At 43.6% G+C, this 25,565-nt stretch overlaps 1 protein-coding gene across 1 annotated transcript in view; it reads left to right on the forward strand.

Annotated features, from left to right (window-relative positions):
• The window catches only part of PDIA5 (protein disulfide isomerase family A member 5), a gene marked incomplete at its 5' end in the record, with an annotated part of 94,581 nt that overhangs the window by 16,743 nt on the left and 52,273 nt on the right, over nucleotides 1-25,565 (forward strand). The window contains 6 exons of the mRNA XM_026045726.1: nucleotides 9,523-9,606; nucleotides 10,303-10,348; nucleotides 16,285-16,377; nucleotides 17,491-17,551; nucleotides 21,340-21,407; nucleotides 25,424-25,515. Coding sequence (XP_025901511.1) covers nucleotides 9,523-9,606; nucleotides 10,303-10,348; nucleotides 16,285-16,377; nucleotides 17,491-17,551; nucleotides 21,340-21,407; nucleotides 25,424-25,515 — 444 coding nt within the window. The remainder of the gene's footprint in view (nucleotides 1-9,522; nucleotides 9,607-10,302; nucleotides 10,349-16,284; nucleotides 16,378-17,490; nucleotides 17,552-21,339; nucleotides 21,408-25,423; nucleotides 25,516-25,565) is intronic.

Consider the following 25,565-nt stretch of genomic DNA (forward strand, 5'->3'; position numbering starts at 1 on the left):
CCTAACTTTCAGGAGAAATGAAGAGCACATTGTTCCGCTGATGGGGAGCGTTATTAATTGCTGAGCCGTGTCGGCGTGTTGGGCGTTCCGCGCGGCACGGGGCAGCGAGCGGGTTTGGGGCTGGAAGGCGGCTGCCTCGATTGCCAACTTACATGGAAACCATGTTGCCTTTCCCCGGTTTTTGTTGGGTCTGTGCTCCGAGCTGGAGGTCAAACTAGAGCTTTCAATTCCAGGGTGAGTGGCCTGAGAGAGACCAGGGAGCATGCTTGATCTTCCAGCAGGCTCTGAGGAAATAGGTGGTTTCTCATGAAACAGTGGGAGAGAAGAGGTTGCTGCTCGCATGGAGTGCCTGGGCTCAGCTGTGAGTGCTGGGGCTGGGAAGTGCCAGGTCCCTGCCCTTTCCTTGCAATTGGGCGTATTTGTGCTTCAGGACCTTGCAGAACATGATGTGCTTGGAATGTCTCCACATGCGGTGTTGCAAGGACATCCTTGTTCCACCAGGATGCGATCCAGGTCATGGAGGCAGATGGAAGGTGACTCCTGCTGAAGATCAGCATTGAAATGGTTTCCAGTGTGAAAGTAGGTACCTCAGTGCCTACTGGGGCAGCACACGTGGGTCTGCACGTGGTGAAATGTGGCGCTGTGGAGCCACAAATGATGTGACAAAAATAATTTGTTTTAGCCTTCTCATTAGGAAATCCTTGCTGAGACGTTTAACTGAACAGTAGTGAGAGAGATGATAGAATACTGAATTAATAATGTTTGCTAAGGTCTGGTCTTCTGTGCAGTTTCTTTTTATGGTGTCGATTTAAACAGAGTTTTCTCTTTTTTAAAATTTATTTGCCCCCTGTAGTATGTGGTGCTGACTTATAGCACTGCTTGAGCACAATGTTGCAGCTCTGTAAATGCTCCGGATGCTCCAAAAAGGCAGGTCAGGCTTCCGGCAAGCAAGTGCACTGGGACCTGTGCTAGGAGAGACGCCGCTAATGAGAGCCGAGCAGACCCAGTTTCTGCTGCTGCCTCTGCCATTGATTAACGGTTGTTATTTTTGCTGTTGAAAAAAAGTCTATCTTTGCTTTCCAGGCAACTGGGTAAATATTGCCTGATTCATTAGTCAATGTTTGTAAAGAGTTTGGAGAATTTTGAAAGGAAAAATGCTACAGCAGCACAAATAAGTATTATTCATTTAGTGCATTCATTTGCCATTGGGATAGGCATTTAAGCAAGCAAAGGATTGGATTATTTATTGAATTATTTTTAGTAGCAATCTGAGAGAACTTTTGAAAATGGAAGTGCTTTTCTTTCACAATTTACGGAGTGAAACGAGGAATTGAAAGCTGAAGATGTCTGCAAAGATTAGTTGTTAGGATGTTTTGTATAATCTCAAATTCAGGCTGTTAATTGTAACCCTGTTTTAGTGAATCTGATTTTAGCCATAACTTCTGCCTTGTTGTAGAAACTGGTCTTTATGTAAAAGCCCACATTTCCTTGGCTGTGGGTAGCTATTCCCTCTGATTTTCATAGTTTCCTTTAATGTAGGTCCCTACGATGGACGAAGCTCTGTGATTCCCATCTGCTGTCGCAGCACATGTGCTTGGCTTTAGCACGTCAGACTGCTAGGAAGAGGAAATGCCATCTGGCTAAAATCTCTGACTAATTTTTGGTTGGTTTTAATCCTATTTTTCTTGTTTTCATGTCCTGTGTGTCCCCATCCTTTTTGTGTCCAGATCCTTTTTTGTTCCCTTCCTGAGGTCTAATAATTGTTAGGATTTCTTACAGTCCTGTGACACTTAAGTAAAGGTGAGATGTCTTCTTCAGTGTCGCCCCTCCACCCAAATCATAATTTGGCTGGTAAAACAGCCCCTTCAAGACTGCATAGCTAAACCTCAGCTGCTGGCTTAGGAGAGTTAAACCTCCTAAGTCTCCTTTTCTGGGATTTCCCCCAGTTTGCATGTTTATCTGCCTTTTAGATGAAATCTTGCTGCCCAGGTTTCTAATGCTTTGGGTGTAGAAGGGCTTTACCCACACACAATGAGAAGTGAATTTGGTTAATGCCTTGGAATAGGAGAGAGGGATTTTTCAGAAATAAGGCTACTGGTACAGATGGCATTAAGTGTCATTTTCCTCTTTAGTTTCTACCTTCACTCTTAAAAAGCCAGTGAGAAGTAGGATTTCTTTAAGAAAATAAGTCTACTCATCTTTCTTCCATATAGCTGAATTTTAAAGCTGATGAAAAAGCTTTGAAATTGCAAATAAAGATGACCAGATTTAATGGAGAGAGAAAGGGGGGAAAAAAGGGGAGGGAGAAGTAAGAAGTGCTCCTCACATCAAGGGACATCGATCCACATCACCCTTAAATCCAAGTGGATCTGAGTGTCCGGATTTGTGTCCTTTGCAGCAGCCTCTGCGCAGGTGACGGGCAGCGGCCGCTCCGGAGCAGGGGATGTCTGCACGAAGGGCACTTTGCAAGTGTAAATTTACTGGTAACGTGATCCTGATCCTCATGTTGCTGCAGTTTATATGAGCAAGCTGTGCCTCGGAGGCCAGGTTTTCCATCCCTTCCTCCTCCTGTCTCTTTTGTCACCTGTTTCTGCAATTAGTGCTAATTCACATTAAAGCTCTCCATTTCATGGGAAGAGTGACTATGCAGGAAGTGCTGCTTCATTCTGAAATGATTTCCTTCTTTAAGCAAGCTCTTAGTGCTTAACGTAAATCTATTGGGAGTTGGGTTTGTAGCACTAATTTAGAAATACAGAGTATTTAAAAGTCTCTATTGCTTACATGTACAAGATGGGGTTCACGTCATAGTTTCAGACAGACGTAGGTATTCCGTGACTCTTTTGCCTAGAATTACTAATTAACGGTGAGTTTTTAACATTGCTACTTTTCAAGCTAAAGCAAGTAGTAGATCAACTAAGCTTTAATCAAAAGTCCCTCTGTTTTCTTGCTGTTAATACTTCATTTAAAAATAAACATCTTCTAGTCTACTTTCTAGACCCATAATACAGCTGGAAATAAGACATGACCAAGCACAGTATCCTACGGTGTTCATGTGCATGTGGATCATCTTCACAGGGAGTTTAGTTCAGTGGGAATTAGGGGGTATGGTGAGAGGCCTCAGTGTCCCCATCAGGACCGTGTCACCATATCCTCCTTGGCCCTGATTACGCGGCTTGGATGAGACCTGGGTTGTGTCTAATGAGGAAGACTTCATGTTTATGAAGAAGCCACTTCAAGCATTCTGCTTTTCCAGAAGTTCCTGCAGAGCCTTTGCAGCTCCTCCAAGTGCCTTTGCTGTGTTCTGAGGTTGCTGAGTGCACCTAACTAATTTATAACTCGATGGCAAATACCTTTCCTTATAACATCCAGGCTTTCTGTGAGGCTGGATCTTATGCTGTAGAATATTCTTCCCTTTCTTAATTGTTTTTGTCCCATCAAACCTGTGTTACCTTCTAATCTTGGGCTTTTTTGCTCACTTTTCCTTTTAGGAGGTCTAATCTCCAGAGCTTTTGGAAAATATATTTTTTGATCTCATTCCTGTACGTTCTTGGGCTGTCTAATCGTTTGCATTGGATGAGCGGTGGTGCTGGGTTTCTACAGCGTCTGGATTGTGCCGTTTGCAGTCCTGGCACGTTTCAGGGGAGTGTTTGCAGCAGAAAGCTGATAGCCGTGGGGGTCACCGAGGGCCTTTTTGCTGAGGTTTTTTTTAGAGGGGGGAAATCAAGCTTTAAATCCAGTTGAGCCTGCCCTGTCAATCTGCTAATCCTAATTCTTGATTCTTTCCAGCAATGAGTTTTCCATTTTTTTTGTCGTGTTTCCCTGTTTCCTCCATTCCCTAACAGATTCCAGCTTTTAATGCATTCCTTTAGGGGCTCATTAGTTTTTCACTATGGAAACCTCTTGTTACTGCTCTTACAAGTTAATCTCCAGGAGCAACCTAGGATGGTGGCTTTTTTTTTTTTCTTTTTTAAGACAAATTGTGCGTTTTAAGCTCCCTGTGTTAGTTATTACTTCCATGCCCGTCTCTCTTGGGTTCTGCCTGCAGGTTTGTAAGTCCCACTCATGCATCTAAGTGCCTGTCTGTGCTGAGAGCTGCTGGTGCTTTCTGTGAGAGGATGTAGCCATTACCATCCAGCAGCTCTTTGGACAACGGCTCTTGCAAGTAGCCTGACAGTTTGCAAGGGGATTTTTGTTGTTTTGTTTTTACTCTAATTTCAGCTCTTTCAAGAGAGAGCAATACCAAAAGGTCTGGGTTTTCTTTACAGATTGTGAGGAGCTTTATAAATGTGCCCTGCTGTAAGCAGCAGTAGTTGGAGCAGCTGCCACCGCAGGCTAGGAGGGAGCAGAAAGGATGACACGGAAGCGATGCCGAGGGAAGGACGGTTCTGCAGCGGTTGGTTTGTTTTCTTTTGCTCAGCAAAGTTCACGAGTGCTGTAATGTAAATGGATCATGCAGTCGTTGTAGGAGTGGGATTGATGAGCAGGAGGAGTGTGGTCAGAATCCCATATCGTCCTAAAGGGAACAAGTAATGAGCTGCATTTTTGATTTCCAAACCTTGCGGGAGCAAATCTGCCTATGACCGACTGCTAATGACTTCCTCTTTCAGATGAGATTTCTCTAGCGCAAATGTGTGTTTTTATGTGGCTTGAGGAAATTTCTGGCATTGACACTCCTCTCGATCGCTGCTGTTTCGGGTCACGAGCTCAATTAGTCATCTGGCAGCATCTCAGCTCTGCTTTCTCCGGCCGTGCACCGGGCTGCTGCCTGGAGAGGGTCTTCTCTGGCAGAGAGCCAGAGGGCAACGCAAAGGCTGCGCTGGGGGCTACGAAACCCTGTTTGATCACTCAGTTCTGCAGGCTCGTCCAAAGCACAGTTGAGGCTCCCTGGAGTTATAACTGGAGTTACTCTGCAACATCTGTGTGATGTTTTTCACCGTAAGGTAAGAGATTAAAAGCAATTAAACCACAGAGGCAAGAGGGAGAGCGCGCTGATAACTTGACACTCTTGACTGATATCTTTCTTCTGGTATTGAAAGCTCTTCCCAGCTTGGGAAGGCAGTGCTGTTTTGTGTGCACCCTGGTGCTTTGTGCTGCGTTACGCTGCTCTGAGCCCCTTTCTCCTGCTTCCCTGTTCCCCCTTTGCTCCTGGATGCTGAGGACACTGGCAGTGCTGGTTCTGTGCAGCCTGATAAAGCAGAGCCTCAGCCGAGTGGAGTCTGCAGGTGTAACTAATGCAAGTGAGCCCAGTTTCTGTGAATTGTTAATCCCCGTTCCAGTCGAGACATGTACGGATAGAAGAGGTAAAGTCTGTTTACAGATGGAGATCTGTGGCTCGTGTGCAGTTGTGTGATACGCTGGTAGGGAAGCAAGGCAGTGCTCATGCAGGCGGCTTTGCTGACCTCATTAGTTAAATCTCTGCTGTCATAGCGTTTTCCTGAGTCGTTTCACCTGGGCCTGGCAGCACTGGGCGGCTGGATGGAGAAGCGAGGCCTGGTCTGTGTTGCAAGTGTTGGCTGATGGCAGCACCGTCCTTAGAGATGCAGCCACGTGGCACACGTGTGCAGCACTGTAGCGTTGTCAGCTTAAGACGTGAACCTTTTCTGATGGCATTTTTGCTATTTCCTGAGAGCAGATTTGACAGTCAGATCCCCCTCCCCAGGGGCCACTATGGTCATAGGGCTGTTCTCCCTTCCTGGTGAGAAGTTCATAGTGGGTGTTACAAGATGCAGCAGATATTCAGGGGGGTTGCAGGAGCTCTTGCCTGTGCCTGGGAGAAGGGAGGGTGCCACAGATGCCTGGACTCGTCCTGCTCTGCCAGCTTGTGCCAGGGCAGTCTTCAGCTTGGCTCTGAGGAGGCTGTTTTGCACTGGCACCTCCAGGCAGTGTCTTTTATTCAGGATCCAGCAAAGACTGTTTTGTTTTCAAAACCCACGTGGACTTGCTGCAGCCAGACTCCTGGACCTTATTGCTCTCTGCCTCTTATGCAGCTTTAGCTGCTGCAGCCGCCTTTCCCGCCAGCGTGGGCAGCCATCCATCGGGATGTCCGGCCGGTCCAGCCGCTAGCTCCCAGCTGGAGGATCCCGTGGCACCCCAGGGAGCGCCCGTGGCTCCTTCTCTCGGATCCTGGCTCCGCTGCTGCGGGCCGGAGGAGGTCAGATGTGCTCGCGAGCCTCTCGCCGGCCCCGGTGCCAGATGGCGGCCTCGGCAGCGGCTCCTCATCCCGTTCCCGCTGGCAGGGCGCTCCAGGGAGCAGCGCGGCAGCGGCTCCTGCCAGCTCTCTCGCAGCACCCTGCGGCTGGGGACTTGTTCCAGTGCAGCAGACTGGGGCGTGGGTGCTGGGGGTAAAGTCGTCTGCAGTCTGTGCCCTCTTTGGCTGGTATTTTGGGTGATTTTCCATGCATCTGTGGCTTGTTTGTAGGACTCCCAGGAGGTAGAGCCGGGGCTCTTCAGCGCTAGTGAAGGAGGGATCTGCTGGCATTTGAATTGCTGTGGATGGAAACGGCAGGAGGGAGCCAAGCCCTGTTCCTGGGGACACCATCACTGACCTCATCCCTCCAGGCAGCGTTTCCTGAGCCCAATACTTGCCCTAAGGCCTGGGCCTGGGTGCTAAAGTGCAGGGTTTGCAGGTGTCTTCACCCCCTCCGCACTTGCACTGTCTTTATGGCAAACTCTTACTCTGCTACTTCAAATGATATAATTAAATTGTGAGAGCTGGAATCCTAATTATCCTCTCCCCTGTGAGAAGACTGCTCTTCAGAGAGAGGCTGTTGGCTGGGATTCAAAGGAGGTGAATCTCAGCACAGCGATTGCATCCGTGTTGATGTTTACTCTTGCTGAGGATGAGAGGCATTACCAAGTAGTATCAGAGCAGGTTGCTCTTTGCAGGTTACTGTTATTTTATCTGCCTGTGCACGAAAGCAGAAGAGGTCCATCGTTGCTGTTTCTGTACATCTCTTTTCTGCTATTTCAGAAAAAGAAATACAAAAACAAAGAACACATTAGCAGAGCATCTGAGTTGGCATGTGCAAAAATCCACACTGATGCATGAAAAATTTACTGATGCATATTTAGATGTTCCCTATTCTGGGGATTTGCTGCTTTCCCATTCCTTGCATCAGCGCATAACAGACTGAATTCCCCATGCACTGGGGCAGAGAATGTGCCCAGTAAATAGTAAGAGGCTTCCTGGCACCGACTGCTGCTTTCCTTACCTGTGGTAATGGATGTGCACCCAGGCGGCTGCACAGATCTCTGCAAATGGAGCAGCCTTGAAAGCAGGCAGGGCTTAGAGGCTGTTTCTTTCATGAAACAGCTGTTCTGATCTTTCTTTTTTAACAGAAACAGATGCGAGCAGGAAAGGGGATGGTAGGAATGGGAATGGTAAGAGCTGCTAGCAGCTTGCTTGCATGCACATCTCATTTGAGTACTAATTTTTTGTAGTCTTTTTCAGTTATAACCCTTGTAAAACTTTCCTAAGATGTGTAAGTCTCAGGGTCGTAAAGTGACAAATAAGGGAGAAATCCCTTTCTCCCTCCACCCCCAGAATTTGAGGTTGCAGCGATTTGGTGTCAGAAGTGGCAACAGACTCGTCCTGCCATAGGTTTCAGTCCTCCAATTACTGGTCCCAGAAGAAAGGCCCAAGAACAAGAACTCTTCACATCCCGAGGCCAGGCCTGTCACAGAGGTATTGCTGCTGTTCTTCTTCCCTTGGGCCACCTACTAATGTTTTTCTAGGTGAGGTGCTGGCAGCTGGGTTTGGTATTGAAGGCTCTCACCACAAACTGTCTGCTGCAAACCAGCTTCTGGGTGGAAGTCTAAATCCAGGCTATTTTGTGTCTAAATCCAGGCTATTTTGCATCTAAATCCAAGCTGTTTTTTTCCTACGTAGTTTGGTGGCAAGGTGAATGTGTCAGCTGTTCAGTGGGGACCTGACATATTTTAGCTTCCTCTTCCACTGCAGTATGGAGAAAAGAAAGATGCAGGAGACGACAGGATCCTTGTTTGCACTCCAGCCTCTTGGGGAAGCCAAGGAAATGCATTTATAGATCAAGACAACAGGCCTTGGTTGCACTCTGGCAGTGCAGAACACACTGAGTAAGGCTCCTTGGTACTTCAGTGCTATTGAACTCGTGGATGCTCCTTGTTGGTGAAGCAGTTGCATGGTCTGTTAGCTCCCTGAAATGCTAAGTTTAGTCTTCAGTGAACCATTCTGATCTCATGTATGGGGCCCTAGGCCCCCTCTTCACTTCCATCTACAGCGAGTACTTGGGAAATGTCCCCACGAGGGCTCTCTCCTCTGCAGCGTGCCGCACATGTGCTGTGTGCTGTTCCTCACGCTGCAGAAAGGCCCCTGGAGAACATGGGGAGAATTAGCTGCCCACGTGTTATTTGGTGGGGTCCTTGCAACTCTTGCATCTCGGCTTCCTAAAGCGTCTCTGATCAGTTTAAACTTGATAGTTTTCAGTGTTTTCATTTTCTAAATTGATTGATCTATGCGGAAGGCACAGGCTGTCCTCTGCTGGAAACAAGTTTCCGAGCTTTTTAATCTTGCTGTTTAGCAGTGCAAGGAATAGACTTGCCAATATGAATCTTCCGTTTTATTTATTTAGTAGTTTCACTCTTTTCTCATTTTGGTCTTTGATTTCCTTCGTATTTGTACCGGTTTGAAGGACCCATATAGCTGCACTTCTCCCTCATTTAGGACAGCAGTTAGGTCTCCTAGGCTCATCCTGCCCCCCACCTAAGCCTCTCACGGCCCTTCTCTTATCTTTTCCTTAGCTTAATCTGGATTGTGCTGGAAGCTGTTTGCTCCAATTTACAAATCCCTCCACAGGGTCTACTCCCTGCTTCTGCTTGCCTGCTTTTCCAGGAGCTGTGGCTGATGGATCGCTCCTCCACTTGTCAGATGTGGCCAGGAAATGCCTCCTTTATACCTAGAGCAAATGGGAGGGCTGGCCTGGCCAAAGCTTGAATAGTTTTTTTATTTTGTGGCACCTCTTTAAAGCCAGCTGCTCTGCATCTGAAAGCTCTTGCCCTGGAGAGATCACAAGATGCTTCTTTTAGTTGCAAAGTTCTTTTCTGCGAGACACAAAAGCTGACGGCTCCTCTTCTTTGTGTCCTTTCACAAGCACTGCTCTTTGACCCTCCTGTAATGATAACATTCTTGAAAACTTGAATTCTGAATTTTCTGTTCATCTCATAGATGCCAGGTCTGCCTAAGTAGTCAGACATGCTGGTTCGAGGACTCCTTTTCTACAGGATAGGTTCTGGTTTTGGAACCTGGCCATGGATTTGTTTTAACATAATCACCTTGTCCTGACCAAATAAAATGTGAGTTTAAATTGACTATTGCAGATTTCTATAATGCTGGTCCCACAAACTTAGCGAGAGAGCTTCTAAACTACTATTAGTTGCAACCAATTGCTAGTAAAGAAGCAAAGTAATAAGTTTTCACTACTGAATGCTTTGATTTTTTTTCTTTTTTTTTGTAACCACTTTTCTTCCAATATGTGTTTTTTGCAGTGATACTGAAAGCCGAAAATTATGCAAGAAGATGAAAGTAGATCCTAATTCAAAGGAGAAAGGAGTGGAATTACTCCATTATAAGTGAGTGCTGGGCTGGGATTTGTAGCTGCTAAATTGTTGATGCCCCTGTTAGGACTATTCACTCTCCTTGCAGCTCCATGAAAACTTCTTTCTTTCTTTATTTTCTCCCTTTGACATTTGAAATTGTTTGCTGTTTCTTCAGTTTTTAAGCATGTGTTACATAGAAGTTGAGATAAACTTATGTTGCTGTTGAATAGAGTGCACTGAAAGCACGAGCTGAGCCTGGGAGAGGTGTCTAATGGGCTAGAACCCATGGGCTTGAGTGTTTCTGCTTTGTCTGGCACTTGCCCACTGGCTTGTGCCTTGGGCAGGTTGCTTCCAATTTGTGTTGCCTCCTGTCCTTTTTGCAAAGTACTTGTCTTGCTCCAAGTGAAATGAGAGAGTTTTTCTCGCTGGACATAACAGGGGTTACTGCAGATGTAGGAGACACCAAGTAGCTGCATCGCCAAAGAACCTCTGCTAAGGGCATGATCCTGTTAAAGCTTCAGAGTAAAAATTTTACTAGAGACTTGCTCACTTTCTACTTGATTTTATTTCACCCTTAGTTTTTCCTCACTCCTTTTTCTTGACTTTGCTTAGTTCTGTGGCTTTGGCTGGATAATTTTGTCCTGGTTAGTGAGATACCTGGGAGAACAGCTGCATGATTCCTAGCAATGCTATTCAAGTTAACACTATTCCCCACTCCTTATTCAACAGGGACGGTGCATTTCATACTGAATATAACAGAGCTGTCACATTGAAGGTAAATTTAAATATTTGATTTTTTTTTGTTCTTTGCTAGATATGGGGGAGATATTTGTGAATTAAATACGGATGATACCGTATTTTCTGTGCTTCATGTTAAAGACAGAAGAGGAGGGGGCTAATAGTGATAGGTAGCTGTCAGAATGACCTAAAGATCATCTGTCAACCGCAGACTCAGAAAAGCTGGGATTTTAAGTATTATTAACAACACTGACCCTGTGTTAAACTAATGTGGTCTGTGAGCTGACTTGCAGCTTTGTAGCAAATAGGATTTTGTTTGTTTGTTCTGATTACAGGATGGCAGCATAACTAAAAGTATTAGCTGGAGTGCGTTTTGCTAAGGAGCTCTCTGGGCTTTATAAGACTTGTGTTTATACCCTTTAATATTTTAGGAGCTGAGTGGCCTTATCTTGGATCTGATTATAGAGAGTAGATTCCTATGGCTATGCTCTGGGTACAGCAGAGAGAAAAAGCTTGGAGGTCTCCTTCGAGCTTCGGCACAAAGCAACTGCAAGCGACAAGCTTTTCTGCAAAAGCAAGGGAAGGAAGAATATGTGAAACTTGAATGCTTGGATTTTACTGGCTACTGAAATGATAAACTGAAAGCACAGTAAGCAGACAGAGAAGTACATTGCCTTCCCATACGAGGCCCTGGTGGAGTCCTGTGATTCTCCTTGCAGGAACCTGCAGCCCTGGCTTGCAGGAAATGTTTCTGCTCGTCTCTGATGCAGAGTTTTCATTTCTCTTGCTTCTCCCTCTCAAGCAAACTCGGCCTTTGCGCCATTGTCAGTGTTGTAGAAGCTTCATAAAGTCAATCAAGGCTGGTGCAGTTACTTCTACTTCCCTTTTTTGGTTTGCTCTAGGGTTTAGGCTGGGATGAAGGTGCTGCACATGTGTGAGGTGCTGCATGCATCTGAGTCTGAGTGGCTGCTCCTAAGCATGTGCTCTGTACCTGGAGTTGTTGTGGGATGGATGTGTCCAGGGAAACCCTCTTCAGAAGGGCACGGTGGCTGTGTCAGCTGTTCAGCCTGAATTTGGCAGAATTATACGGTGTGCAGGCGTCAGGGGGCACAGAGGAGGCTGTATCTCTTCTATCTCCTGCAGTACAAATCTCCTCTGAGATAAAGAAGGGCAATGCAGGATACCCAGCCTAGTCAGCAAATTTCTGAGGCTTCTTGTGTAGTTCATAGGAGATGCACTTAAACTTCTTTTCCTCTTGGTGGGTGACAGAGCAACGGAGACTTATTAGTTGCTTAAATTTGGGGCTTAAACTCATCTCCTTGAAATCTCCTCTCTGCCCTCTATAGAGCATTGCAACCAGGAATTAGTGCTGTGATTCTTCATGACAGATAAGATCAACGGGATGGCACCTGCAGAGCCCCAAGGAGTGCTTGGCCAAGGTGCACTTGTAGCAAAACAGGAACAGTGTCACTTGCTCTTTTAGCTGCTAGTTTGTAATGTGCATTTTCCCCTTCCCTCGTGTCCTCATGTGTGTTTGCTGCCTGCTGAGGAGGCCGACGCAGCCTAGGCTGAGCCTGTGGTCAGGGAGGCAGGACTGTGGTGCAGGTGGAAGAGGGTTTTGGAAGCTCCTTCCCTGCCTCTGCATGCGTACACACTCCAAAAACCCAATTCCTTCACAATTTAACCATCCCCTGTGAAACCAGCCACTAGGAATTTACAGATTGGGCAGTGTGTCTAAATTTGACCCTGGTCACCGCACCCCTTTGATTTCTAACTTGTTCTGCTGCTCACAGCTATCTGAATATTATCTTGATTTCTCCCTCTGTGCTATGTCCTCCCTTTGTCTGGGACACTGGCAGTGATGTTTCGCTCTTGCCTTCAGCTATGTTTGCCAAGAACGTCCCAGTACATCCCATATAGTGAGCAGCAGAACAACAGAGATGCAGGGAGCATCAAACCCCTTCTGTGGACAGGTGGGCAGACTGAGGAGCAGAGAGATGAAAGGATTTGTTTCACAGTATTCAGCAAGCCAGTGGCAAGAAAACTTGGATCTAAGGTGGTATCTGGTAGATGTATTAACTCGTAGGATGTATGGGAGGATAATGCAACGGGCTCTGAGGAGGCAGTGCTTTGGAGCTTTTAGAAGAGTTCTTCTGAAGTAGTCAGCAATTGCATAATTTGACTGATCCTGCTGATAGTGTACTTGGATTTTGAGGAGAGCTTTTCATTTCTTAAACTAAATCCTTATGTAATTAGCAGGGATCCTCTTGTGGGTTAACTGTTAAAAAGATGAGGAATAAGGACTGGTTCAGGGTTCAATTCAGAGGGAATTTATTAGTCAGAACCTCCTGCTGCGGACACTTTTGTTGGCATCTGAGCTGCTCAGGGTATCTGAGAAAGGAGGTGGACAGCAAGATGGCAGAATTTGATGCAAAATTACCATGATTAGGTAATTTTTTTTTTTTTTAAGACAAACTTTTGTAAAAAGCTGGGAAGTTTGATGACACTGAGCAGTTTAATATGAGTGCAGGGTAATGAACATGGCATGAGGAAGGAACAGAACCTGCATGTGCTGGCGTAGCAGTGCCCTGTTGTGGGTTTGGAGTTGCCTGTCAACACAGTGGTTGCTCTGCAGCCTTGGCCCTGTGCTTAGACATAGTTAAAAAGGCAGATGAATAGAAAATACCTGAATCTGTTGGGTTCTTCATCTTGTACCTTGTATGTGATTCTGGTTGTCCCATCTATTCTAAAGGCAGAAGAGCATTTCAGAAGGGTGGGAAGGATGACTGGACATATGGATGGTTTGATATTTGTATGAGGATTCCTGGAATTGGAAAAAGGACAACTGAAAAGAATTATGATAGGTACTTGTGCACTAGTGAGTAGTGTCAAAATGGGAATGATGATGTGTTTTTTTTCTCATAAATTGGGGGCACAGGAACATTTTGGGGTAGCTTATTTGACACAGTTGTAGTTTTTTTACATGATTGAATTTCTTTGTGGAACTCACCACTACTTACCTTCAGATTTTTAGCTCTGCAGTATTAAAACTGGAATTAGATAATCTAAGGAACAGGTCCATTAGCAACCCTGGTGATCCAAATAGAACAACTGACACAGAGTCCATAAACTCACCTATGGATTGCCAGAAATTGAGAACATTTATCAGTATACTCTGTATATTAGTGATCCGTGTGCAGTTTTTCCTCGGGTATCTGCAGCCAGCTGCTGTTGGACACCTAAGTTTAGATCAGGTCTTTGCAGGTATGTCTGTTCTTAGGCTGTTGTAGCTTCATTGCTTCCCCATCTTCCTTACTTCCACAAGACTGATATCCACGTTGTCTTCATTACAAGTTGAAGCCTTTCCTGGAGGGTAGAGTCCAGGGAAATATTTCTCTCCTAAAATGGAGAAAACTCATTAAAATATAAATCTGCTTAGTACTAACAAAGAGAATAGACTAACCCAATAAATTAGTCCTACTCTGAACTCTGAATCCTTTTCAAATTTGTTCTTGTAGGTTACTCATTAAAACTAAGCAGGGTGTGTGTGAGTGAAATCAAGAGAAGTGTGTTATTAGCATCCCTGCTGCATTCTGTTTTGCTGTGCTGAGAAGTACAGGGATGGATTTTTCCCCTCTTCCAGGTCATATAGGATACCCAGCTACTTTACTGGTAAAACTTGCTCGATTTCTGTGGGGTGGACTGTGCACAGGCACATCCCTGGGGGCTGCTGAATTGGGGTATGAGACTCAAAGCAGTTGCGTGGGCTCAAGCAGAGGGTTGGAGCCCAGCATGGCTTGTGGGTCCCATAGGGTCAAAGCAGGTCCTAGTCACACTGTGCTCCAACAGACGCGTAGCTGATTCCTCAGTGTGGGGTTGCTTGCCATGGCCTGGACCTTGCCCTGAACTCTGCCCCTGCACCCTGGGGACTGTTGATTTTCTGTGATTACAAATGTTATATTTTGTGGGTTTTTTTTTCTTCCCCTTTTTTCCCCAATTTAAAGGTGCAGATGAAATGCTAGCTCTTCACAGAGCACAGTATTGAGTGCAAGGCAATATACTGCCTATTCTTGCCAAAAGACATTACACAGCTATTTTCTTTTCTCTTGGCTGAGAGGAAGAGGCAGGATGAATTAAATCTCTTTAATCCCCCATCCTCTAACCACATCTGTTTCTACATGACTGAACTTGGCACACAGGAATTCCTGAAACTAGCAGAGTCAATCACACTCATTAGCCATTAAAATGTCGACCCCCTCTCTCCGTCTCCCTGCCATGTGTAGTTGAGGTCTGTGCAAACTGAGAATGAGCAGAACCATCTCCTGTGTTTTGTCCTCCTCTCCTCTTCTTTCACTGGATATTACTAAGTCTCCTTACAGCATTGGTTGGGATGCTATGCTTGTAGTTCTAGTGCTTTTTACAGCTATAACTTGATTTTTTTTTTTTCTGGTGAGCTCCTTTCTTTGCTAATGCCATATTAAAATAAATTTCTACTCTTTGAAGTGTCTGCAGTCCCAACACAACCAAACTCATCCCTTGGGTCTCCTCACTGGAGACATTTAACTCTCTTCTCTCTGGATATATTAAGTGCTTTGCTTGCTGTCTAGTGACTAATATATGTTGCCTCTTGTGATAAGACGAATCTCTTCAGTATTAGCTGAGTGGGTAGACAGAAACATTAATGCAGTAAATGAATCCTGCCATAAGCTCTGAATCCTCCCAAGTCTTGCAGAACCACCTGAGATGCAGGAAAATGAGCTCTGCTGAGAAGCTGTTGGGATGTTGTACCAGAGCAGCCTGACCAAGGGGTGTAGAACAGCCCCTGTGGGACTGTTGGGGTGCTGGGTGTCACCAGGTGTGCTGCTAACCTGCCCTGAGAAGGGCTGTGCAAACGTGGCCTTGAAGATGGGTGCTCTGTGTGTGCGTGTGTCAGTGCAAACACAACTATCCTTTATCAAACTGGGCAGAATGGGACCAGACTTAGCGGTGAATGAAAATAGCAATCTAAGTTTCTTGCTCCTTAGAGTACAGGATACAGTGAGTGAGCCTGCAGCTCCCACGTGCAGCTGGAAATGGGAGGAAATGCTGCTCACTGGAACCTAAAGAGTTTCATTGACTTCAGAGAACTGGAATTTCCCTCAGGCTCAGTCTGAAATCAGAATCACTCAAGTATTTCTTTATGATAAAGAGAATATCTGTGATGTGCCAAGTAGAGGTGGTGGGTTTTGTGTCAGTTGGTTAGAGCAGTTATGCATATGCCTGTACTGTGCTTGTGGAATAGGGGAGCTGCAGAAACATAGGGTTTTATAACGCCCACTTCTGTTGTCAGTTTTTCTTGTTACGCTGCTATGTAAAATCCACTGAGGGCATTTTCTAGGTAAAAGGGTCAGAGGGGGAACTGTTTATGGATTATTCTTCTTTTGACCAAATAGGCAGTTTGATCTGCAAGTCTGAATTTCATTGTCACTCGCAGTGAGCAAAAGCAGTGTGCCCTCCAAGGAGTCCTGCTGGATTCAAAGGTTACTTGGGAGCAGTGAAGGGCCTGGGAACCTGACCTCTGCATAGAAAGAAATACTTCCTGCTAAGCCAGGGAGTAGTTGTGGACATTTTACTGCTTTGGTACCACTGAAAGAGCCTTCTTGTAGTCTGAAGGAGCATTGAAGTTGCTGTCTGGGTGCTGGTCTACCTCTTCATTGCTCTCCACGATTTTAGAGTGGAAATAGGCACTGGTGGGGTGGAATATCAGTTGTGAAGAAGGTCTGCCCTTTTATTTTTTTCATATATCCTATCATTTTGTTCAGCAATTGAAAGTCTGTGTTCATCTCCAGTCTAGCAGAACTATAAGAGGAGAATAGCAAAGATGCTAATTGAAAAGTCATGGCTATTGTTCCCGTGACAGGAGGGATTTGGGATAAAAGGTCTTGTGGTTCTCATTCAGTTTGCTTTAAAAAGTGTTCTTTCCATTCCCTACAGTCCATGGTGGCCTTTCTGAAGGATCCAGAAGGTGCTCCGTTGTGGGAAGAGGATCCCGAAGCCAAAGATGTTGTGCATGTTGACAGTGAAAAGGTATATTGTCAGGGAGAGATTCAGTATGTTTTATGACAGTGTATAATGTATGTGAACTCCTAGTGAAGCACCACTATTTGCTTTCTTTGGAGGAGAAATTTAAAACACCCAAATTGTGACAAAAATTGTGGACTATGATAATACAGAGCAGGGTCTCCTGCTTGCTTCCCTTCTCACTTGCACATGTGGCCATGGTGTTAGGCTGCTAGTTACACAGCAGGTATCAAAGCATAGCAGATGCTGTGATTGAAGAGGCCTGTTTGTCTCAGTGATGTAGCATCCTATGGTAAAATAGGTACAAGTTGGAGAAAAATTACTATTCTTGTAGTTACAGGTTATACAGATTATATACAGGTTATACCTTAGGTTCTCTTATGTGCCTGAAGTTGTTACAGGACATCTGAGCAGATAGGAGCAGAATCCAGATTTTCACTGATTTAACCTCCTATGGCAACTTGCTGCTCCGTGTTAAGTTAAAATTACCTTAAAAAGCCAGTCCCACCACAGAGCTGACCATTATTTTCTTCTTAATAATCAGCTTGGAATTTTGTATCAGTTTTCTAATCTATTGATTTTTTTAAAAAAGCTTTAATTGATTGGACTTTAGCTGGTATTTCATAAAGGGCCTTTTCAATTTTCTAGCTTTCATTTTTGATATTAGAAACAGTTATTTTGACATTCAGTTTATGTAGAAAAATTAATTTTTAATGTTCACCTTTTGTACTCTTATTACTTGCCGTCTAAGAGTTGTGTTCAATTTAAAACCTTCATCTGGCTTCTCTACCATGCTGGCACTGAAAAATCTAGTCTCATGGTTTCTCATAGCCTGACAAGGTTTAATAGTGTGGTAGCTGAACTTATTTTGCTTATTATTAAGTCTGAGTAGTCTTCTTCCCCTGGCCCCAGATGGAGTCAGGAAGGGAAATATTTTTAGTCACAGCCTCTTTACTGAGAACCGGCCACCCAAGTAAATGAGCCTATGTGCTATTGATGGATATATTTACCTTTTAAAACTTTTAACACGAGTAATAATAGGTGTTTTTATTATTAATTTTTTGTTTATTGCTTTATTGTATGTTTTTATTGTTAACTTATTATTTGCTCATTCATTAGGAATTGAGAAGACTTCTGAAGAAGGAAGACAAACCCCTTCTGATGATGTTCTATGCCCCGTGTAAGTAATCCAGTAATGTCCTCTCACATAATCTTATCTTCACTCAGAGATGCCAGATGACTGGTAACCTCCTGTGTGCTTCCTTCAATAGATCCCTTCCTATCTCATCTTTACCGTTCAATTCCTTGTGCTGTTCTGACCAGTTGTCTTCAGTTTCCCCTAGATGTCCATTTCTTGCTTTTTAGAGTATCAATATTTTCTTCCTTTATCTTAGTCTTACCTCTTTCTCTTGTGATGATGACTCAGTCATTGTTCTTTCGAGATTTATCCCATTTCTTTCTAAATTTGTACTATACTAGACAAGATAAGATATGAAGAAGAAATAGGAAGAAATAATGTAAATGTTAAAAGGTCTTTTTGGCCCTTTGGCCTGTATGGAACTACAAGCATGTGTGATAAGCTGGTTCCACACAAGCAGAATTTTTCAGAGGAGACCTTGGCTCTGAAAGAAGCAACATGAACCCTGACTAACTGCAGGGGGATGAAGCAATGCACTGATCAGGAGGAAGAGACTCTCCTGTCCCTTTCAGGAGTCAGTCCAGAGGTTCCTCCCCATGTTGGCAGGAATATCTCAAGCAAGCAAGAGTTTCATCAGAGCAGGGAGGAAATAATGCATTGGAGCCATTGCATTTCTTTTGTTAGCCTTATATTACTATTATCTTGTCGCTGTATTGACCACTTATTCCTACATTTTTAAAATTTCTAACCATTTTTTTCCTCCATTTCTTTGTGACCAAGAGGCTTTTTAGCTCTTTAAAATTGAGTGTTATTGCACTAGAGTTCTTCTTCAGCTGGAAAGTAGAGGAGCCAGGAGAAAAGAAATGTGTGACCTAACCTAGGAACGCCTCCCAGCTCTGCCCTGATGCTAAAATTGTTGTTAGTTATCACTGGCAATTTGCTGGTTATTTTTCTTATGAGTGTCCCATGGCAGCATTTTCTGGTGATACTCGGTGGTTTTCCGTAGTAACTGTTGCCTGAGAGGCCATTCTACCCTTTTTAATCTCATCTGAGTACTGCTAAGACGGCCAGAAGTACCCAAGACTTAGATCACAAAGAGCATGTCTTTTCCTTGACTTAAGTTTGCTGCAGCTTTGTGCCTTCAAATCCTGCTGCAACAGGCCTTATGTGGCCCAGCACGGGGCACTGTGACTCCCGGGCACTGCAGCTGCCTTAGCAGGAGGTGATGCGCCTGCTCTGCCCATAAATTGTCTCCTCAGGGAAGGTGCCAGACCAGAATGCTCTCAGAATTTACCCAGATCACGAATAATTGTTTTCCACAACTAAGACTCTTCATGAAACACACCTTATCTAACCCTTTGTTCTCTTTGAACCATTCCCCCAGCAACCCTCCTTTCAGCTTCTCTTCTTTTGAAGCACCAAAATACCTGCTAGTCTTCAGTGCTGTGCTTCTGCTGCTGCTTTATAGGCTGCTGTGAAGCAAGCCTCCTTGTAAGGCTTTTTTTTACCCACCCCACTCAATTTCACAATTCTTCACTCCCTCATCTTTTATTTAACACACCAGCCCATCTGACTTGGTTCCTGTCCAATTTTTCTTTTCTTACTCCTGTTCCACTTACTCAAGACAAAAGGCATCTAGCAGTCGCATTGAAAGACTGGCTTTGGTAAGCTGAGGTCCCGGGTTGCTGTCTTTTGGTACAGGTGTAACATTTCATAGTCAAGAGCAGCAAATCAAGGCTGCTCACTGAAGGGATTTCTGCTTTGTTGCTTTTCATGGGTGAGTCAGGGAGATGTTTGGCAAGAGAGAACATCGGAGTCTTTGTCAAGGAGGGTATGAGCAAGACAGCTACAGTATTTCTCAGCTTTGGAAGCAAGAGATTTTAGAGTCCCCGTGGCAGATTCATAGGATGTGGGCTTCGTTATTATGTACCAGTGCAGAGGGAGGCAGAAGTGGCTGCAAACTTAAATGTCATTTCTTTAATATTTCAGGAATGCTTGGCCTGGGTGAAACTACTCAGAGCAAAGGCATGCTTCCCTTAAAAGATATTACCTGCCATTTTGAGACCATTCATTGTATTTTTTGGCCTGTATTATAAAGTCACACAGCACTAAATATGAAAAATTGGGTATTCTTGCAGGCATTTAGATTTATTTGTAGCGTAACTCTCTCACAGATGGCTCCTGCAGGAAATGGTCTGGATTTAGCAACAAAAAGGAGCTTTTTATAATGTCATTGTGCTTGTAGTGCTTACACTGTGCATATAATGCCTTTAAAATGGAATTTAAAATGTAATTGTTAAATACTGAAAAACTAATATGCATTTGATTAAAAAAAAAGTCAAAATGCAAGAATAAATACTAGAAGAAAATGGAAGTTTTTACATTACTTTGTATGTCTGTGTAGGAGCATATGTTGCGTGATAAATTTCTGAACTATATAATGCCGAAATGCATGGGTAAGAGAAATTGTATTGAAGTGGGTTTGGAAGGAGCGGACTTGAAGCAGCAGCTGAATTAGGAAGAGAGGGATGATGTGTGTGATAGTTGGTGTGGGAGGCTAATCCATGCCTGTAATCCAGGATGAAATCCAGGGAATTGGAGGAGGTGGAAGAGGGCAAGTGAGGAGGGATATGAGTAGTTGGGGATGTTTGAGGCCGTGGGCTCTTGAAGAGAACAGAGACCAAGAACCTTCAGAAGATGCAGTGTTAACTCGCATCTTTTGATGTCTGTCCAGTGGTTTGGATGAAATTCTGAGACCTCAGTAGGTCTCAGATGAGCGATTTGTGCCTATCAAGAAATCATCACTTTAACCAGCTCTAATTTAATGACCTTGTGGGCCATTTGAGCAGAGAGATCAAAAGCGACAAGACCGTAGCAATAAGCGTTCTCTTTCCTCTGATTAAAGGCTGTTCTTCCCACACGTGCTGATATGATCCTAATCCAGTGGTTGCAAAATCTGTTCCTCCTTTCTTGGAAGATATTTTCAAAACTCTTGCAGCTGTTTCTTCACCAGAATATAAATGTTGATTATTGTCCTGTGGTAGACCCAAGAATCTCTGCAAAAAGCCTGTGCTTGGCTGCTGCCTCCTTTCTTTTGCACTGTCTGCATTTCCTTCCCTTTCAACGCACAAACACGTATTTTACTTGGCAAGGGGAAAACTTGCTGGCTTACAAGGTGATTTATTCTTAATCTTCTTAGCCACAGCGTCATCAAACAGTGTTTAACACGTTCCAGCTATACATGAGTGGTCTTCCTCGCTGCTCTTTTCCTCAGCATGTGAAGTTCATGCCTTAGAAGGGGTGTTACTGCTTCCGAGTTACTGGTTTCCTAAAATTAACATAGCACTGCTTAACTTATCATAACTTATCACGCTTCTTTAATGTTTGGGAAATGTTTCAACTTTATTTTCAAAAACTTTTAAGTTGCGCTGATTCTGAAGTACCTCATTTCTCTGCCCCATGTAAAAGATCCTATTCCAACTTTTTTGGTTACTTGACTTCTGAAATAAGGGGGAGTTTCATCTTGTGATCCACTCTGGGCTTGACTCAGAGCCTGGGGAGTATGAGGTGATGGAGACGTTCTTCTCCACATTTGGTCTGAGAAATTACTTCAAAATGGAATAGCATGAAAACATGCAAAAAATAGCTGTAAGTAACATAAAGTAACTTGCTTAGAAATTAATAATCTGAAGTATTTAGTGAAATATGTTTAAATTTTTTATATATATGTATATAAATGTAGTTTCAGGTTTTGGAACACAGTGAGATTCTGCAGAGTAGTCTGAATAGAGTTGCATGTTACTTACATTTATTATTTTTGTTTTAATCAGGGTGTGGTGTTTGTAAGAGAATGATGCCATCTTACCAGCAGGCAGCCACAGAACTGAAGGGTAAATATGTAAGTGAGAAGATAAGATTTATATAAATGTAAAAAGTTGTTTTAACATAGTATTTAGTGCTGCAAATTAAAATATTCAATGTGGAGAATTTTTAAGCAAGCCAAGAACAAATAAGAGGCTGTTCCAGATTTCTTTAGGATTCAGTCTCTTTGGATTTTATTTTATTTATTTATTTTGAAAGGTAAAAGATGAGATATTGCTCATTTCCCTTTTAAATCCAGTGGCGTTCTTGCCAAGGAGAAAATGGTTCTAACCCTGTGTGGTTTTAAATAACTAGCTCCTATTTGGTGCGTTTATAGTCCTACTGTACTACTTTGGGTATGGATTAAGAAATATTTACTATACTAGGGTTGATCAGCTTAATGTTTCATGAAAGGGATTGGTAATAATTAATCTGTATGTTCACTGGAGAGTAACAGTGTCATGGCAGGGGATATTTGTTCTCTGAGTCAGCATGGTCAATATTTGTAGCAGGTTGAAATGAAATTAAGTTTTGACCCTTAAAATCCATTAACAGTGGATATTCACAATAATTTAGTTACCTGTTTGAACTAGTAAGGCACATTGTTTTGTTTAATCAAGTCAAAGGCACTCGATTCAAGATTTTATAATGTGCTTTATGTATAACTTAACACCAGTAATTCCTGAACAACCAAATAAATGGGATTGCTGTTTCATGGTTTTGTCTGAATTTGGTCTGGATCTACCTGTTATCCTTCGCCTTGGAGTTCACACGTTTTCTCAGGAGAGGCAGCTTGTGGTGAGGCTAAAGATGAAGCACTGAGATTCATTGCCAGGACACTTCTGATCAGCACATTGCATAAGCGCTGAATGTTGTCAGACTTCCCATGTTCTCCCTTTTTAAATTTTTTTATTTAACTGTTTTCTCTAAATCCTTGTATGCTGCGGGCTAAATTCAGTGGGAGTTGTTCAAATCTATTTAGGGCACAGCACAAGCCTCAGAGATGTTTTTAGGGCTGTTTTGATCTGGCCAGGCAGTGTTCATGTTGGATCTCACCGCAGCGGAAGGTTCCCTGAGTCCTTGGGAAGTTGATTCCTGTTTTGCAGGGCAGGTGCCTCGTCAGGCTTGTATGGGGGATGGGAATTAGAAAACTAATCAGCTACACATGTAATGTGTGAGGGAAGGCTCACCAAAGAGCTCTGCCTTTTCCTCTTATCTCTAGCCTTGCCACAGCCACATGCAGTTTGGTTTTATTAAATTCAGGCCAGAAAATGTAAGCTTCAGGTCTTCTCTAGTTTGTTTCTTTTTTTCCTGCTTTTGGGAATGGTCTCTCTTGTGCTGGAAGCAGCACAGGTCACAGATGGGTTGTGTCAGGGTGCTGCTTGTGCAGGATCAGTTCAGAGGACAGCCCAGTTAGGCCACACTCCCTGCTTTCTTGCACAGAAACTGGTCTGCTGGTCTAAATTTGACCTAATTCACTTCCTGGGTGGGATGTGTGTTCAGTTTGCCTTTTTTGGAAGTAAATGTGCTGTACCTCTCATGGAGTATCCGTGGCTTCCCTTAAAGTCATGCTGGTCAGGTGCTGCTGGACAGTTTATGGTTGGCTTGAATGAGCCAAGGGTTTGTTTTATCCTGACCTGTCATTAACTGCCAGAAAGTGCAGGCTCAAAAGTGGTTTGGGTTATTATATAGCTGGAAATGAAATATAGTGTTGCCTACTTAATAGGTTGTAAAATTGGAAAGGTGAACTGTACCTGCAGCTGGCTGCTGTGCTCTTCTGGGGCTGGTCGTTCCTTGTCAGTGTGGTTACTGAAAGGAAACCTGGAAGGCATTTATAGTGTGTCATTAAGCTGAGAATTTGCATTAAATTGCACCCAGCATGAAAGAAAAAGACCAACTCCAAATCAGAAAGAGATTGATTTATTGTATCCTTGAGACGAGAGATTGCGGTGGTTGGAGCAGGGTGGACTATGGTCCGGGACTCGCACTGTGGACCCAGTGCAGGGAGGGCTGGTGGGCAGCAAAGTGCTTAAGCACCTGCCTAGTTCCTGCTGGCCTCCTGAGCTCTGCTCAGCTAAGGCAGGTTAGGGGGTGCACTTGAGTGCTTCCTTCTTTGGTGCTTGTCTCAGCTTCCTTTTCATAGAAATCTGACGTTTTAGAAGCACAAAGCTCCTCCTTGCTTCAGATGTCAAATAAAGGAAGCCTTTGTTTAATTTAGCTGTTAAACTGCCTTCTAGGAAGGATTCAAGTGCTGATATAATGCTCCAGTTATGGATTTACCCTGTTAAGAGAAGTATGAAGGAAGTGAGAAGGGGGTTTAGAGGAGAGCGAGAGCCGACAAGACATGACCAGCTAAGAAAGCTTCAGAGTCTATCTGGATTATAGGTTGCTAGGTGGAGAAGTGTTGAAATATCTTTTGTGTCACTGCAGAGGTGAAAGGGATAAACTGATCCTCATGTCTACAGGGGGAATTTTAAGAGGCAATGGGCTTGAATTGCATTCAAGGTCGTTCAGTCATTTGCTAAAAGCAAATTAGCCAAACATCTAGGTGGAGTGGTTGAGGTATGCAGGGAGGATGCTGGCTTGGGGTGGGACCTGTGCTTTGCTGCTCTCTGCCAGCCTGATGTTACATGACATTATAGGCCTGCCAAAGCAATGGCATAATTTTACTCAATAAACCGAATCCTCCTGTAATGAGATTTATGTGGGAAAGGGTGGAGGGAAGAGGAGGCTCAAGGGGTGGTTTTTTGTTAGGAAACTCTAAAGAAAGTGTTAGAGTAAGTTTGGGCTTGCTTTGTTACTCTATCAGAGCCCTTGGGGCATAAAACAGATGTAAACCTGAGACAACAGTGTGTCCCTCAACACCAGAATCCAGTTTCTTGACTTGCATCAATCGTGGCAGTTCTGTTGGACAAGGTAAAGATGTAAAAGAGCATCTGAAATGTCCAAGAGTGCCCATATAAGACATATGGGAATTTTCTGATATTTCATTACAAATGTTATGCCTGGGAACCTAATGTATATGAGGAAACTAGTTAGTGATCCTGATTTTTTTACCATATAAAGGAACTGCTGGATTTTAATGCTATTGCATTTACCTATCCTCAAGCAGTGACAGGAAAGAAAAGGGAAGAGGAGACCTGGGGATAGGTAACTCATGAACTAAAGCTACTTGGTGGTTAGAATGGCAAGGAAATTTTAAAATAAGAGATTTGACCAGCCATTACTAATCCTGTTTCTGTATTCCTGTCCTTGAAGTTAGCTGTTCTTTATTCTTCCTCAGGATAGGAAAGGAAAAACAAAATAGCTTTTGGTGTCTTTCTAGTGTGCTCTTAGAAAAGGTTGTTCTTCAAGCTAGGATTTTATACTCTTAAGATTTATTTGCAGAGTCTGAGCATATTTGGTTGGTCTAAGCAATTTTCTGCAACGAGGAACCTAGTGTTAAATTTTGAAGTGGTATTTTAGCTGTAAGGAGAAAATCCTGTTTTGGGAGGAGGGAAGGAGGAGGAGTTTAGGTTAAGAATCTGAAGGTCTAAATCATTTTAGCAGCAATGCCCTTAAAACTAAGTTAATCTTGAAGTTGTATCTTGGCAGTGGGCTGGTCGAACAGACTGTCTATGAATCCTATGAATAGGGAGCGACCTCAGATGAGGGCATGTCTGGAGGATTGGGGTGGAGGTAGGAAAGGGAAAGGTGAGCCCTGTTTTTTGGGTGAAAGTGAAAAAGCTCAGGTAAGTTAATATATTAATGTAGGGCTATTTAGAGACCTTTTGGTATTGCTGTTAGTGAATGTTTTTTTAAAAAAGGGGAGAGATACTGACAGGGTAAGCAGGGGTTACAAGGCGGTTGGTGTGTGCGTTCTGTTACTATTTCTTCCCTTGCACAAAATTAGAAAAATTTTAGTATGTTTTAGAGTCCCCCTTGCTTTACAGCAGTGTGAATGAAATCAGTATCTGCCCAAAGTTCAGTTGTTTTTTAGTTCTTTTTCAAGCTGTTATTTTACTGCTGTCTTAAAAGAATCACTACAACTTTTCCCTTTTTTCTTTTTTCCAGGTACTTGCAGGGATGAATGTTTACTCTGCTGAATTTGAAAGGATAAAGGAAGAATACAATGTCCGGGGATATCCTACAATCTGTTATTTTGAGTCAGTTATGTTTTGCTACTTTAGAAATTATGCACTTAGCTAAAATTGTA

This window comes from Nothoprocta perdicaria, unplaced genomic scaffold (assembly GCF_003342845.1).
Source record: "Nothoprocta perdicaria isolate Ctin4 unplaced genomic scaffold, notPer1 scaffold_0, whole genome shotgun sequence".
Classification (NCBI taxonomy): Eukaryota; Metazoa; Chordata; class Aves; order Tinamiformes; family Tinamidae; genus Nothoprocta; species Nothoprocta perdicaria.